At 46.8% G+C, this 14868-nt stretch overlaps 1 protein-coding gene across 2 annotated transcripts in view; it reads left to right on the forward strand.

Moving 5' to 3' along the window:
- Positions 1 to 14868, forward strand: part of MYOM2 (myomesin 2) — a 77537-nt gene that overhangs the window by 24337 nt on the left and 38332 nt on the right. For both annotated transcript variants that reach the window (XR_014829728.1, XM_021075902.2), the window contains exons 10-14: positions 1144 to 1305; positions 3649 to 3790; positions 6530 to 6729; positions 7339 to 7392; positions 12155 to 12282. Coding sequence is in view for 1 of the 2 variants with exons in the window: in XM_021075902.2 (XP_020931561.2) it covers positions 1144 to 1305; positions 3649 to 3790; positions 6530 to 6729; positions 7339 to 7392; positions 12155 to 12282 (686 nt within the window). In the remaining variant the exon portion in view is untranslated. The remainder of the gene's footprint in view (positions 1 to 1143; positions 1306 to 3648; positions 3791 to 6529; positions 6730 to 7338; positions 7393 to 12154; positions 12283 to 14868) is intronic.

A 14868-nucleotide genomic window follows, 5' to 3' on the forward strand; every position in this document is an offset into this window, starting at 1 on the left:
TCCAGTGCAACACGGCAACGGGAGATCCTGGAAGAAGGACGGCAAGGTATCACCAAACACACAAGACTCTTTTACATTTAGAAAGTGGGGGACCAGGAGGCACCTAGGCTTTGGCCCTTGTGCCTTTTATTAAGGAAGGTGACCTATGTAGTAGTGAGCACAATCAGGCATAGGCAATGACAAAGCACCTCTTAGTGAATAACAAAGGAAAGGATTAGCACTGGTGAATTACCTCTAGGGCATAGTGCGGCTGCTAGTAGAATAGCACGGTTTATACATGACTCTCTTATCTTGTCTTTGAAGGAGATCCTGTACTTTAGAACTCTGCGTCAGCAGATACTTACCTCCTGCAGAATTCAGCAGTTCAGTGGTCTCCAACAAGTCCTTACACAGAGAAGTAGGATGGGCGTTCCCATCATGGCAGATGGAAACAAATCCGACTAGTATCCATGAAGATGCGGGTTTGATCCCTGGCCTCGCTCAGTGAGTCAGGGATCCGGCATTGCTGTGAGCTGTGGTGTAGGTCATAGACACAGCTTGGATCCCACATTGCTGTGGCTGTGGCGTAGGCTGGCGGCTACATCTCTGATTTGACCCTGAACCTGGGAACTTCCATATGCCACAGGTTGGCCCTAAAAAGCCAAAAAAAAAGTTGGATGAATTTTGTGAAATTGGGGTATTTTTCCATTGAGTTAAGGTTTACAAGTCAGATCTTATCACAAATAAGACAAATAAAAGGATAGGACTGTTGAGAAAATCCCTAATACTCTGATCAATAGTATATCAAAAAATGTTTTCAGGCTTTTTGTTTTTGAGCATTTGCTACAGCCTCTGGGTTTATGTGATGTAACATCCAGTATGGTTTAGGTCTGTGTCCCCTGGAGGACACCTTGCTATTTATGTCTAAGGCCAGCTGGTGGGGGCTTCCTGGTGCCAGCGTGGAGGGTGAGCGCCTTTGAAGGCTCAGCAGGGCCCATTTCAGAGTCTCGCCTTCCCCCCTCCAGGGCCGATCCAGTCTGGGCCGTGAAGGCTGTTTTACCCGCCCTGGTTGGGCGTGAGCCCCAGGTCAGGCTGGCATGTCTGTCCTCTGTGCTCTCTGGTCCTGGGCGCTCCTGAGCACCACTGTCCTTGACCCCCGTCCAGATGTGCTGCTGAAGGAGTCCAAGTGGACGAAGATGTTCTTTGGAGAAGGCCAGGCCTCACTGTCCTTCAGCCACCTCAACAAGGACGACGAGGGCCTCTACACCCTGAGGATCGTGTCCAGAGGCGGCATCAGTGACCACAGCGCCTTCCTGTTTGTCCGAGGTGCGCGGCTCTGGCGGGCAGGTGTAGGCAAAGTGGGCACTGCTAGGAGTTGGCCTGGCAGCCAGGAGGGGTTTCTGGGCTCATCCCACCACGTGCGTGACATAAGCAGGCATCATTAGGGTGGGTCAGAAGGAGAGCTTTTTGTCTCAGTGCTGAATTGCTGGAACTCATAGCCTGACTCCCAGAGTGACCACACAGCACTGTTCTTCTGGAGGGTCCAAGGCTGGAGCCGGGCCCCTTGGGTCCCCCTCACCTCTCCCACCCGAAACTTTATAACAGGAGGGGGGGCGACGGCTGGGGCGATGGCCACTGTCATTACCACTCCTTCGATTCTATGTGTGTTTAAGACAAGAACAAGAGGGCCACACCTCCGAGGTTTATGTCAGGCAGCTTCATCCTCATGCGAGCCCCCAGGAGAGCTCGAATCATCCTGCCCGTGAAGGAGGGCAGAGTTCACGGTAGCCAGGCACAGTGTTGGATGTTTTCCATGTGTTACATAGATGTACTTGTATATACACATCACACTTATATTTATGCATTATCCCTCACGAGCCTAAGGTATACAGGCTTATAGGTGTATATAGTCAGAGGAGTATGTATATATGGTGTGTCACATACACACACGGCCTTACCTGCCCTGTGCTCTGTGTTCCTGCTCTTTCCTGCCTACCTCGGGCTCCAGGTCATATGTGCCTGGAATAATATGTCAGCATGTCATAAAACGTATGTGAAATGGGTAAAATGATATATAATATATAATGTACATGTATGTATGTGTATACGTACAGGTAAATGTATACATATGTGTGTATATACACACACAGATATTCACATATGCATATAAAATCTAAAATTCTTACAACAGTTTTGTAGGAAAACATTCTCTCCTTTTCAAATGGAAGTGTGGAGGCTCAGAGGCCTGGGCCTTTCCCTAGAGGGAGGCGCTGGAAGCCCGAGCACGTCCCCCTGGAAGCTGCAACCCTGTGTCTGGGGCCAGCACCTCCCCCTGGCCGAGCCCTTCCCTGTATGTGTCCTGGCTGTGCGGTGACCTCAGGCACAGAGGGCCCTCCTGGTCAAGGCACAGCTGACACCCCCTCCCAACCCCAGGACACTGGCACAGTCTGTTCTGCGAGGCTGGCGCCCGTCCTGACCCTGGAGCCCCCAACTCCCTCCCCTCCCCGTCCTGGCTGCTCTGCCCTCTGCCCCCACACCACCCCACCCCCGGCCTTACCTGCCCTGTGCTCCGTGTTCCTGCTCCTTCCTGCCCACCTTGGGCTCCAGATCATATGTGCCTGGATTAGCACTGTCAGCATATTATTTTTTCTGAACTGAATCAAGGGTTTTATCATTGGGGAATATTTTAACTTAAAAAAAAGGACAAATGCAAAACAAGCACACACCCACCCTCCCCACTCCCACTGGACAGCATAAACTTGCAAGGTTTAGACACTTCCACAAAGTTTTACCATTTTTATGAGGCTGGCATTAAAATGTCCCTGCCATCTCTGAGCATGCCTTCCAGCAAGGGCTTTGCCCCATCAAAGCGCAATGAGTACAGTGTAGCTGAATTGCCTGGCTTATACCCAGCTGCCAACAAGAAGGAAATAATGCATGTTCAGAGGAGTTTGTTCCCATGACTTTTTGAAGATTTTGGATAGGAGAGAAAATATTTGGCTTTGTGTCAAGGAAGCCTTAGCTGTTAATATGCTGAGGAGACGGGAGCAAGGAACTAACTGTACTGTGTGCTTACGCAGCTGAGACAGCCCAGCGGCTGTGGTGACTGAATAAAGACACATTTTAGATAAGGAAATTAATCGTTCAGTATATTAATTTTCTAAATAGCTCTGTCAGCCTTCAGTGCCGCTGTAACTAAAATAGGAAAACAGATTTAATTGCACTGTGATTGTAACCAGGCTGTGGAGCGGACCCAATATTTGCTCACAACTTGCTGGAAAAAAATGTAATCCTCAAATCTTCTGAGGATCCTGAAGCATTTGAGGGCCTGAGGTAATGTGTCTTGGGTGTTCAAAGTCCTCATTATTATCATCCTTTCATCGGTCGGTTTTTGAGGACATGACATTAGGTGCCAGTGTGACATCGGCATGACATTAGGTGACAGCATGCCAACAGCAGAAGGTGCACTTCGGTTTTGGATTCAATTGTGAAAAACCATAGACTTGGGTGTGCAGTAGAGACTAGGACCTTGTGCGTTTAGTGTCTCGTCACCATCCATCACGGTTGAGTCATGTGGACGTGAGGGTTGAGCAGGACCAGGGAGAGCAAATTCTGAGTTTAAAGTCGTTGTCACCACCCCTCCCTTGGTGCATGCCTCCCCTCCCCCAGATGCTGACCCCCTGGTCATGGGGGCACCGGGTGCGCCCATGGATGTGCACTGCCATGATGCCAACCGGGATTATGTCATCGTGACCTGGAAGCCACCCAATACGACCAAGGAGAGCCCGGTTCTTGGCTATTTCATTGATCGGTGAGTGTCCATTGATCCCTCAGAGGATGGAAATGTTCCTGAAACAAGAGTTACCTGTGTTACTCTGGACAGCGAATGTGGATATTTGTCTAAACTCAAGTTCATGACAACGTTTTTTTTTTTTTTGCCTTTTCTAGGGTTGCTCCCACTGCATATGGAAGTTCCCAGGCTAGGGGTCTAATTGGAGCTGTAGCCACCGGCCTACGCCAGAGCCACAGCAATGTGGGATCTGAGCCGGGTCTGCGACCCACACCACAGCTCACAGCAACACCAGATCCTTAACCCATGGAGCAAGGCCAGGGATTGAACCCGCAACCTCATGGTTCCTAGTGGGATTCGTTAACCACTGTGCCATGACGGGAACTCCGACAACGTTTTTGATGGGCTATAGGTACAAGAACCTGGTTATCTAATGCCCCTGACTAGGGCATGGGAAAGTATCACCAGAAGGTGGGGCCTCATGTAATCACAGTTGATTCCTTTAATCCCGCTGTGCTCCTCCAGGCTTTCCTGAAGGTCCCCCCTGAGGCTGGGGACGGGCTCTGGCCAGGAGACCCTCGCCTAGCCCTGTTCCTTCCTCTGACAACCAGGGCTGGGGCATGGCGACATCCAGCTGAGGACACCAGCTCATTACTACCCAAAGCCCAAACTTCTCTGTTAAATAATGTGTTCTTGTTTCAAAGTAAAATATATGATGTTTCGAGGAACAAAATTTTGGACTTTTTCTTCGAGTAATAGTGTAAATGCAGATCATCATTAAACCCAAAGGAGTTTTAACTCTTTCATGTTCCTTTGCTTAGGAGCTTAGGATAGTGCTCAGATCCTGGGAAGGAAACTGAACAGAGTTGTGAATTTATTGGATATGCAGTTTATGCTTCAAAAACATATTTTAATCACTGATAGAAATATAGTCGAAGAAAATGCATTTAGAAGTAAGACAGAATGGTATAAGCTATTGAGGAATAAGAGGGTGGGTCTGGGTAGGGATTCATTTTATTTGTGTAAAACACAATAAGATAGGGTAGTTATTTCAGAAAAAACTATCATTCTAGTTCTTTTTGTTTGTTTTTTGCATTGATTAAATTCTATTCGCCATGCAACAAAGCTATGTGCTTAGATAAAATACTTACAACCAAGGCACTATTTGATAGGCTGGAATTTGATTTACATTGTTCAGGGTTTACCTTGAATTAAAAAACAAAAAGCAAAACAAAAGCTATTTTCTATTCTCCTTCGATATTTGATCATTCTTCCAACCATTTGGATTTCGGGTACTTTCTCAGTTAATATTCCAGTCTCCTCTCTCCCTCATTAAGGAGTTCCTGTCATGGTGCAGCAGAAACAAATCTGACTAGGAACCATGAGGTTGTGGGTTCGATCTCTGGCCTCCCTCAGTGGGTTGAGGATCCGGTGTTGCTGTGAGCTGTGGTGTAGATCGCAGACACGGCTCAGATCTGGTATTGCTGTGGCTCAACAGCTCTGATTCGACCCCTAGCCTGGGAACCTCCATATGCCGCGGGTGCAGCCCTAAAAAGAACCTCCTGGATCCAGAAGTTCCTTTTCTGATGCCCTCCTGTCCTGGTAACTTGCCAGATGGGGTGTTGACCTGAGCTGTTCCCCAGCAACTCTGCCCCCCACCAGCCTCAGTTTTGACCATGTCAGACTGGCTGAAGCAGGTAGTCTGAGAACATTCATGAAAAATCCTGAATAGTCAGGAAAAAAAGAGGGTTGATTCTTCTTGAAGTGCAGGCACAACCCCAGGGCTAGACCACTCAGAAAGATGGATTTTCTGAACTTGCTCTTTCTCCCTGGAAATTGATGAGAAATTTCTATACTGAAATTTCTCAATCTGTCAAGTGTGGAGAATAGGAGTTCCCACTGTGGCGCAGTGGGTGAAGAACCTGATTGCAGCTGTCCAGGTCGCTGCAGAGGCACAGACAGGTTCAATGCCGGCCAGGTGCAGTGGGTTAAAGGATCTGGGGTTGCTGTAGCTGCAGCATAGGTTGCAGCTGAGGTTCATATTCAGTCCCTGGCCTGGGAACTTCCATATGCCATGGGTGCGGCCACCGAAAAGAGGTTAATCTTTTCTATATTTCCAGGTTTCTGATTAGAACTTGATGTTTTCAAAACAAAACAAAACAAACAAACAAAAAACAACCCCCCCAAAAAAACTTCTAAATTCCACGAGAAGGGTTCTATCTAGAAAGAAACATCTTAACGTGATTGAAGTAGATGGGAGCCTTGCAGTGAGGATTTACTCCATGGCTCTGGAGAGAAAGATACATCTTGGGAAGGAAGGGTGTCTGTTTCCTGAGCAGCAGCAGCAGAGAAGGGGACTGTGGGGCACCGGGATTTTATGGTGTAACCTGGAAGAGAACTATTGGGGGTAGATCTGAAATAACCTTTGGGGAAGATTTTGCCTAAATGTGTTCAAAGTCAGAAATTAAGCTTCAGCTATAAGTTATAAAGGCTCAGGGAGATGTATGTATATACATGACATTTCCTAAATAGCTCTGTCTTTTAAAGTTTAATCAACTATAATAAAAAAATTTTTAAAAAGTTTATTTCTACTACTGTTTGTGTAAATTAATATTTCAACAGCATCAATTTTTACCAATGGGAAATGTTCTCTTATAACTGTTTTCTATATGTAATATACATGCATAATGTATGTATACACCTGTATATACTTCTTAGACTGATATATTTGCTATTCTCTACTCTTTCTATAACTTGAAGGTGTGAGGTGGGGACTGACAACTGGGTTCAATGCAATGACGCCCCTGTGAAGATCTGTAAATACCCCGTGTCGGGGCTTGTTGAAGGAAGGTCTTACACGTTCCGCGTGCGAGCTGTCAACAGCGCAGGGGTCAGCCGGCCTTCCAGAGCCTCCGAGGCTGTGGCTGCCCTTGACCCTCTTGACCTCAAACGGTTACAAGGTAGGTCACTCAGATCTCAAGGTCCATCGGTCTCATGTGATTTGTTTCTTCTCTTCCCCACCCCCCCGCCCCCAACTTGTATCTGAGCCTTGAGACCGTCTTTAGGACTATGTGGCATGGCTGAATCTCATGGGCTCTGAGTAGCCGTCAAGGTCATGTTAAGGGTGGGGACACCTGGCTGACTTTTCCACCTTGAAATGAAGGTGTTTCATCTTCCTACAGCTCTTCCCTGAAATCCAGTTAAACCAGTTCAGAACCAAACTTTTCCTAGTCCACTGATGTAATTTCAACGCCTAATGCATCTTAGAAGGTGTTGAAACCAAGCCCTTCTGAATTTTAATTTCACACAACACAGATTCCTCCCTGGGATTGGCCCCTTAATTATGGTTTTAAATGAGTCACTGCACCTTCCTTACCTATGTGGCCTTTTGGATCCAATACAAAGAGCTGAGAAGCACTGGATATCTTAGCACCACTTCCAAAATGTCACCTCTGATCACTTGAGAGGCGTGCGTGCCCTCTCAGTGCAGGCAAAGGGGCCTCCGAGAAACCAGTGCAATCTGGAGGAAAGCGTGGAGTCACATTCAGCAGCAACCTTTCTCTCTGCAGGGATCCATTGGGAGGGCGATAAAGACATCGTGATCTATCAGGATGACCTTGAAGGTAAGGAAGTCCTCACCATCCCCTCGCTGCTGCTTATACCCTGGGGATTCGGGTTGTGATTAGAGACGAGGGAAACAGAGGTAAAAACACCTGTGTGGTGGATACACTTTTCATATGTGAAAATAAAAATTGTGGGTCATGATTAAGGGCTGTTGAAGTCAACAAAATCAGCAGGGCAGAGGCGGGAGTGAAAGTAAGGAGGTTGGTGGGGTTGGGGCTGCATCTGAGGTCTCGCACATCCCCAGGGACCTACAGAGAAGTAGCCAGACCCAATCTGAGACCTGATTCCTGGCCGAGCCTGGGGGTCCTTTCTCCCAGACTCCGTGACAGACAGTGTTTTGTTCAAATTTTTTAAAGCAAAAATTTTCTTTCTAACATTTTAATTAAAATGGTTTTTTTTTTTCCCTACCAAATAGCATCCCTGTGGTTTGAAAGTTTGCATTTCCTTTTTTATATTGGATTTTATGATCACTTGTCCTTAATATTCCTTCCTGTGATCGATAGATAGCTGGGGAGAGTATAGTATCATTAACCAGAAATCCAAAGATTTTAACTGGAATTATAATTAGAGAACAATGAGTGAAAAATAAGAATTAAGAAATGACTTAATTTGGAGCCATGGTCCCAGGAGATGTACTTTTGAGCTGGTTTTAAAAGTGGCAGCTGATCCAGGTGTTCCTCCCCAGAGAGCTGCACAGTCAGAAGGGCAGAGGTTGACTCTGTCATTTGCCCAGATAGTATCCAAACCCTGTATCTTCTGCCCCGTAAAGATTTGTCTCTAGTTTCTCAACAAGAAGAAAGACGTTATTCTCAGAGGAACAGCCTTCAAGAGTTTTGATTAATTCCATGGTAACTGTTATAGTCCTAGTTAAAACCTCCACTTCCAGAAAAAATCTGAAACTGGGAAAGATGCCCAATAAGCAAGAAACAAAAGAAAACAGTTTAGAGGACTGTTATCAAGTCATTGATATTATGACTTCCTAAACCACTGATTAAAATGTAAATGTTTGAATGAATAAAAAATGACCGCATTTATATTGGAACAGATATTGCTGTGGGAGGCCAGCCTGTAGAAAATACGCATTTTTGACGCGAGAGAGGAGAAAGAGGTTTTTTTCACCCCTAATAGGCAGATCAGTCAGTAAGGAGAGAAGTGATCTTAATTATCCTGAGTGGGCTTGTCGGAGTTCAAATTGGGTAAAAACTACTTAAAATGTGAAGATGTAAGTTGCTATATAAATGCCACACATCCATGATGAAATCTGCATTGTGTGAAGGTCACTGTGAAAAGCAAGGGGTATGAAGTCACATCACCTAATACAGCTTTCAAGGTAGGACGGTGCCCCCTTGGGGAGAACAGCTACCTTTTATACGTAGATGTGGATGTGTTTGGGGTATAAATAGTCAGCCATTCATTATATGCCAAGTCAAGAAATAGTTCATTTTCCAAGACCTGGTTTTCCAGTGGATTCCATGGAACTTTGTTTCACAGACACAATAGGTCTTATTTCCAACTGGAATAAAGTCGCAGATAACATTTCACGTTCCACCTCCCATTTCCTTTTTTGTAAGAAATCGGGGTTTCTGGTGGCCTGGGCTGTGCCTTCTATTTGATGGTTTCCTGAACCTGTTCATGTATTATTCATAGTCGGGGAGATATTTCTGAGGCTTTGGTTTTTTTTTTTTTTTTTTTTTTTTTTATCTTTTGAGGGCCACACTCATGGCACATGGAAGTTCCCAGGCTAGGGGTAGAATTGGAGCTGTTGTTGCCGGCCTACACCACAGCCACAGTGATGCGAATCCAAGCCACATCGGAGACCTACACCACAGCTCACAGCAATGCCAGATCTCCAACCCACTGAGCGAGGCCAGGGATCAAACCTGTGTCCTCATTGATACCTGTCAGATTCCCTTCCACTGAGCCATGATGGGAACACTCTCTGACGCTTTGTTTACATAGCTGGTGAGGAAGTGCCCAGGCTAAGGCTCTCGGATGGAAAATCCTTTGATTTGGGATGTTGATAATAGCCTGCGTTCAGCCTCGTAGGGCTTCAGGTCTCAGTGTGAGGCTTTGTGTGCAGGAACAGGTGGTATCCATGGTCTAGAACAAACCAGGTATGAAACAAAAACCTTGCACACAAATACAGGGATTAGAAAGTTCATCTCTTTTCTTTACTCACTTTAATCAATGAATACCTCTTCCAATCTGTGACAATCTTTAGACAGAGAAAGGAACTCTGTAAAGCTTTCAAGGAAAGCATTTCTGGATTCAAAATGTGCTGTTAGGAATTTCTTCCTTCTCTACCCACATCTCTTTTCTTCACCTAAGCTGAACTTTCTCCCTTAGCATTGTTTTAGCTAGAAAAGAACTGGCAAATGCCATTTGTTTTGTTTTAATGCAAAAGAAACTTTACTTTTGTTGCCTGAAAAATTGCTCCTCTGTCATTTCAGGGTTTTTTTTTTTTTCTGCTATGTTTTCCCAGTCATTTTAATATTGGTTTGTATATTCCTGTAAACATAAATTAATATTCCTGCTCTTTTCTGTTAATACCATCCAACTTTTCCAACCTTTCTTGAGTTTCTCCATGGAAAAATGGACACTCCATTCTTGGAAAGGCCAGAATAGGATCTTATAGAAATACTGAGATGTTTCTGTTCTAGTCATTATAGGTCCAAGCATTCACTGCACTGTCTTGAACAACATCATTTTGCAGTTAATGCATTGATTTCATCATTTTGCCGAAAATTCATGTGTTCATTCTCTTGAATTCTGTCTTCTTGGGCGTTCTAAAAATTCCAGATAAAGTCGAGCCTCCTGGCAGGTGGTGGAGGCTCTGATTCCTTCCTTGGGTTGATAGAACAAAAAGCCAGATTTTGAATCAGAAGATCTGGGCTTGGACCCCAACTCAACACCCACTGCTCTGTGACCCTAGGGAAGCTCGTTCCTGAGTGACACTTCCATCTGGTATGCATGCGACTCATTAGAATAGGGCTCAAGAGGAGCACTGTGATGCTGAGGGTAGGAACAAGGGCCGTGGTGAGCACACCTGGTGAAGCTGTTCCCTCTCATTCTCTCTTGTCTTCCTTTGCTCTTCCTCTCAGATGCTCCTTTGGCTGTCAGGGGGTCAGTAACAGATGTCAGCTTATTTTCTTGGCCCTCCCCTTGGCTCCTGGTGCCATTTCGAATCCCCTCCTCTTCTGTCCAGGGCTGGGGTCACCTGCAGAAAGAGCTCCAAGGCCCCCTCGTGACCAGCCCCTGGGGTGCTGAGAGTCTGGGTGACACAAGCATCTCACCCTGATTGGGGATTCCCTGCTGAGAAAAGCTGGATCCTTCCTTCTTGCCTTGGCCTCAAATAAAGTGCTTCTTACTCCCTTCTCCTCTGAGCCTAGATGTTATGTGCCAGTTCTGAAATCAGCGAGGCATTTAGAATCGACAGCGCAGGGAAGGCAATTCTGTGTTCATGTGTTGCCCCTCACCCGCTGCTCCCTCTGTCCCCTTGGTCTGTCCTGTGTCCTCTAGTGCCTCTGAAATGAACCACGACTCAGTTTGGAAGATTGGCGTGGCCCTGGGTGGGTGTTCCGTGTTGTCCCTCTTAAGAGCCTCTCCCTGGATCTCTTCAGCTGCGGAAGCCGTAGGCAGATCCGGAGAAGGTGCTGGGTGCTCTGGGGCCCGCTCGCCCGGCACACTTGGCACTTTTCTGGAGACACTCTGGCTCCTTGTCTGAAATCCAACCCACTCATCAGTACGCTCCTGGATAAGGCCACGGCTACACGCCCATGCCCCCATGGCCTGTAAAATGTGATGAGCTCGGTAACAGGACTCTGATGAAATGAAATCCAGGCTTGTTTGTGCAGTTTCCACGCAGATATTCCATTCGTCGCCTGTAGCAGAGTCCAGAGGGAGCAATTGGATATTGAGCAGGGCTCAGAGATGTCCTGGGGACGTTTGAACCATTTTAATCATGTGCTAATCTAATTGGAAGCTCATAATATTTTGTACCGCAATTACTGGGACTGTGGGTCTGGAAAACCTCCACCCCTTATGAAAAGTTCCCTCATCCAAACATAACACCCCTGACACCTAACATTTTATTAAAAAGGGACGTGTGTCAGAAGAGTGGGCATCTCTGGTGCAAATGTTCTGTCATAGTTACTTGCAGAAGACTTACTGAGGTCACTCCAGAATTCCCCATAGAGAGACACCCATGCCAGTGCTTGTGAATGTGGAGCAGGTCCACCTGTGAAGGGAAGCTGTGTGCTCTGCAAGTTGATAACATAGTTTTGGTGCTTCAGCAGCCTAATAAGAGGAAAACCACCACAGAGGCCCTTAGAGAAAATAAATCACGCCTCTAAAGGCTTCCCTACTGCAGAGCACGGTCGCTAATGCCTTCTCTGCACAGATGCCCCGAAAAGGCACAGCTCCATTTCTGCTTAAATGCCGTTTCTTCTGGGTAAATCCCTCCCCCACCTCCCGCTGCAGTTCTGGATGAATTCTGCATTCAATTCTTTTCTTACCAACTGGCTTATATTGGAAACAAAAGTAGTTGGATGATCTTTACCAGCTCATTATGCTTTGGCTCTGGAAAAATAGTCCTTGCAGTTTGCTTACTTTCCCAAAATAGAAATGAAGCCAAAGATGACATCGATACGTGAGTGCTTTATGCCTGTAAAGCAGCAGAGGGACAGGGCTCTGCAGATGGGGGTGGGGGGCAGGATCCTGAGCCATGTTCTTCTGGACTGACTGCCTTTATTCCTCCTCCAGGCGAAGTTCAGATTCCAAGACCTCCCACCAATGTGCACGCCTCGGAAATCAGCAGAACGTATGTTGTCCTCAGCTGGGACCCACCTACTCCCCGTGGCAAGGAGCCGCTGATGTATTTCATTGAGAAGGTATTCACTGGCTGGTGTCCTGAAGCAGCAGGTCTCTGTAGGATTTCGTGTTGTGTTATTTCATGTTTTAAGGATGAGCAGCCACCAGATAAATCATCTCAAGAGACTTCACACTATTATTTCATATGAAGCTGTAGGCTCTGGCTGAACATGTAGAGAATTCTGAAAAGGAAGTGGCTTTGGGCCTTGTGTCCCAGCAATGGCTGTGCTGCCATTCATGGATCCCCCTGCCCTGAGGGCTCTGTCAGCTTTCTTCCTGCTGGAGTATTCTAGGCTGTGAGGATCCCCAGACAGGAGGCCGCTGCTCTCAGTTTGTGCATAAGCCGAGTGGCCACTTGGTGGCGATCTTGTAGAGGAATTCACACTCCAGGTGGCGAAGGGTTACGCAGAATCACTGATTTGGAGACTTTTTAGATCTGGACGGGTATAAAGAAATAGATTGTGTGTTGCAGCACGTGCGCACCATACATGTACATAGCCAACAAAATTTCAAACACAATACCGTTACTCCATGCTATGTGTTCTCTCCTGCTTTGGTCTGGCCTATGGCACCAAAAATGCTGGTTGGGGGAATTCCTGTCGTGGCACAGCAGGAACGAATCCAACTAGGAACCATGAGGTTGCAGATTCGATCCCTGGCTTTGCCTAGCGGGTTGAGGATCCGGCATTGCCGTGAGATGTGGTGTAGGTCAGAGATGCGGCTCATATTTGGCTCATATTTGGTGTTGCTGTGGCTGTGGCGCAGGCTGGCAGCTACAGCTCTAATTTGATCCCTAGTCTGGGAACCTCCATATGCTGTGGGTGAGGCCCCTAAAAAGACAAAAAAAGAAAAAAAAATTCAACTTAGAACCCACTCCTGTGAATTGGTGACCCATGACTGGGTTGTGGGCCATTATTGAAAAACCTTTATAGCCATACAAACCATAGTATGGCTAAATTTATATTATAATATATTAAGATATATATAATACACACATAAAGTTGATAACACTTAACATGAGCAAATATCATACAGTAACAAAGTGTAATACAAAAAATGAAGGAAGCAGAATGGAAATGAGGAGTTTTCAGGCTCAGGAGGCATAATGGCCCTCAACTTTCCCCACTTATCTGCAAGGCTTCCTTGTGTGCAGGGTCAAGTGTTAACTTCTTACCTCTGGGTGCTGACTTATAGATTTTGCATTATGAAAATCCAGTAGTCAGCCCCGGATGAGTGCTGTCTCAGGAGGAAAGTTATTTTTGGGGCCCTCTTCAGAGATATTTCTGTATTCTCCTACCTAATGCTGGAAAGACCAAACGTTAGCAAACACATTAAAAAATCTTTTTAATGTCTTTTCTTTTTTTTTTGTCTTTTTGGGGCCATACCCACAGCGTATGGAGGTTCCTAGGCTAGGGGTCGAATTGGAGCTACAGCTGCTGGCCTACACCACAGCCACAGCAACGCAGGATCTGAGCCACCTCTGTGACTTACACTGCAGCTCATGGCAGCACTGGATCCTTAACCCACTGAGTGAGGCCAGGGATCGAACCTGCAACGTCATGGTTCCTAGTTGGATTCGTTTCCGCTGCACCAAGACTGGAACTCCTAAAAATCTTTTTTATATGTTTAGTTATTTTTCAGTGAAACATGGTTGACGTACGGTATTATGTTAGCTTTGGGTGTAGTGCATGGTGATTTGACGGTTGCGCACACTGTGGAATGACCACAGTAACTTCAGTTACCTTCTCCCCTACACAGAGTGATTACAGTATTATTAACCACATTCCTTCTTCTGTGGACCACGTCCCATGAGTTACTGCATAACTAGAGTTGGTACCTCTTTCCCCTTCACCTGTCTCACGGCCTCCATCCCTTTCAAAAAGAGTACTGCATCCTGGAGGCCTGCCTCTGCTTCACTGCCTGCCACCAAGGTGGTACAGTGTGATGGGCAAAGCACAAACACCATGCCTCGAAAACTGGTTGGGGGGGTGGGGAGCTGCGGGACAGACAAGGTGGTCTACTGGGGCCTTAGAGCTCTGCCTGGAAATCCACAACCCGAGGCTCTTTGTCTGTGTGGACGCTGGGATGCCTCATGGCCATGAGCTCAGCATCTGGTGGCCAAGAGGTGGCCTGGGTCTGGCTGTGGTGGAGGTAGTGGTACCTGCAGTTCTTGGGCATGGCATCTGGCAGCTGAGGGGTGCCTGGGTCTGGCTGTAATGGAGGCAGTGGCACCTGCAGTCCTTCTGATGCCCGGGCAGCCCCCCCCAAGGGCCCTGGACCCACAGTCTCCTCCAGCTCCTGCTCCTCCTTTCCTGACTCAGCTTTGCCTCCCAGGCTCTTCTAGAAGCTTGGCCATAGGACCCTGGCAGCGTTTTCCCTACTCACTCCCTGTTCCCACTCCAACAATGGGGTCCTCTCCTCTGATCAGCCCAGCTAAGTGTTCCCAGGGCTTCCCAGCCAGAGAACAGGCACCATGGATGCTTGTGTCAGCCCAAGAATGCAATGTCACTTTTGCTGAAAACGGAAAACTTTTCTAAGTGTGAGTCTAATGTCTAGGAGCCTGGGGTGTTCAATATGCTTTCATTGTCCTTTTTGGTGGCATTTAG

This window comes from Sus scrofa, chromosome 15 (assembly GCF_054392235.1).
Source record: "Sus scrofa isolate SSC_HxYL_T2T_F1_AM1 chromosome 15, Sscrofa_HxYL_maternal_Yorkshire_Landrace_v2.0, whole genome shotgun sequence".
NCBI lineage: Eukaryota > Metazoa > Chordata > Mammalia > Artiodactyla > Suidae > Sus > Sus scrofa.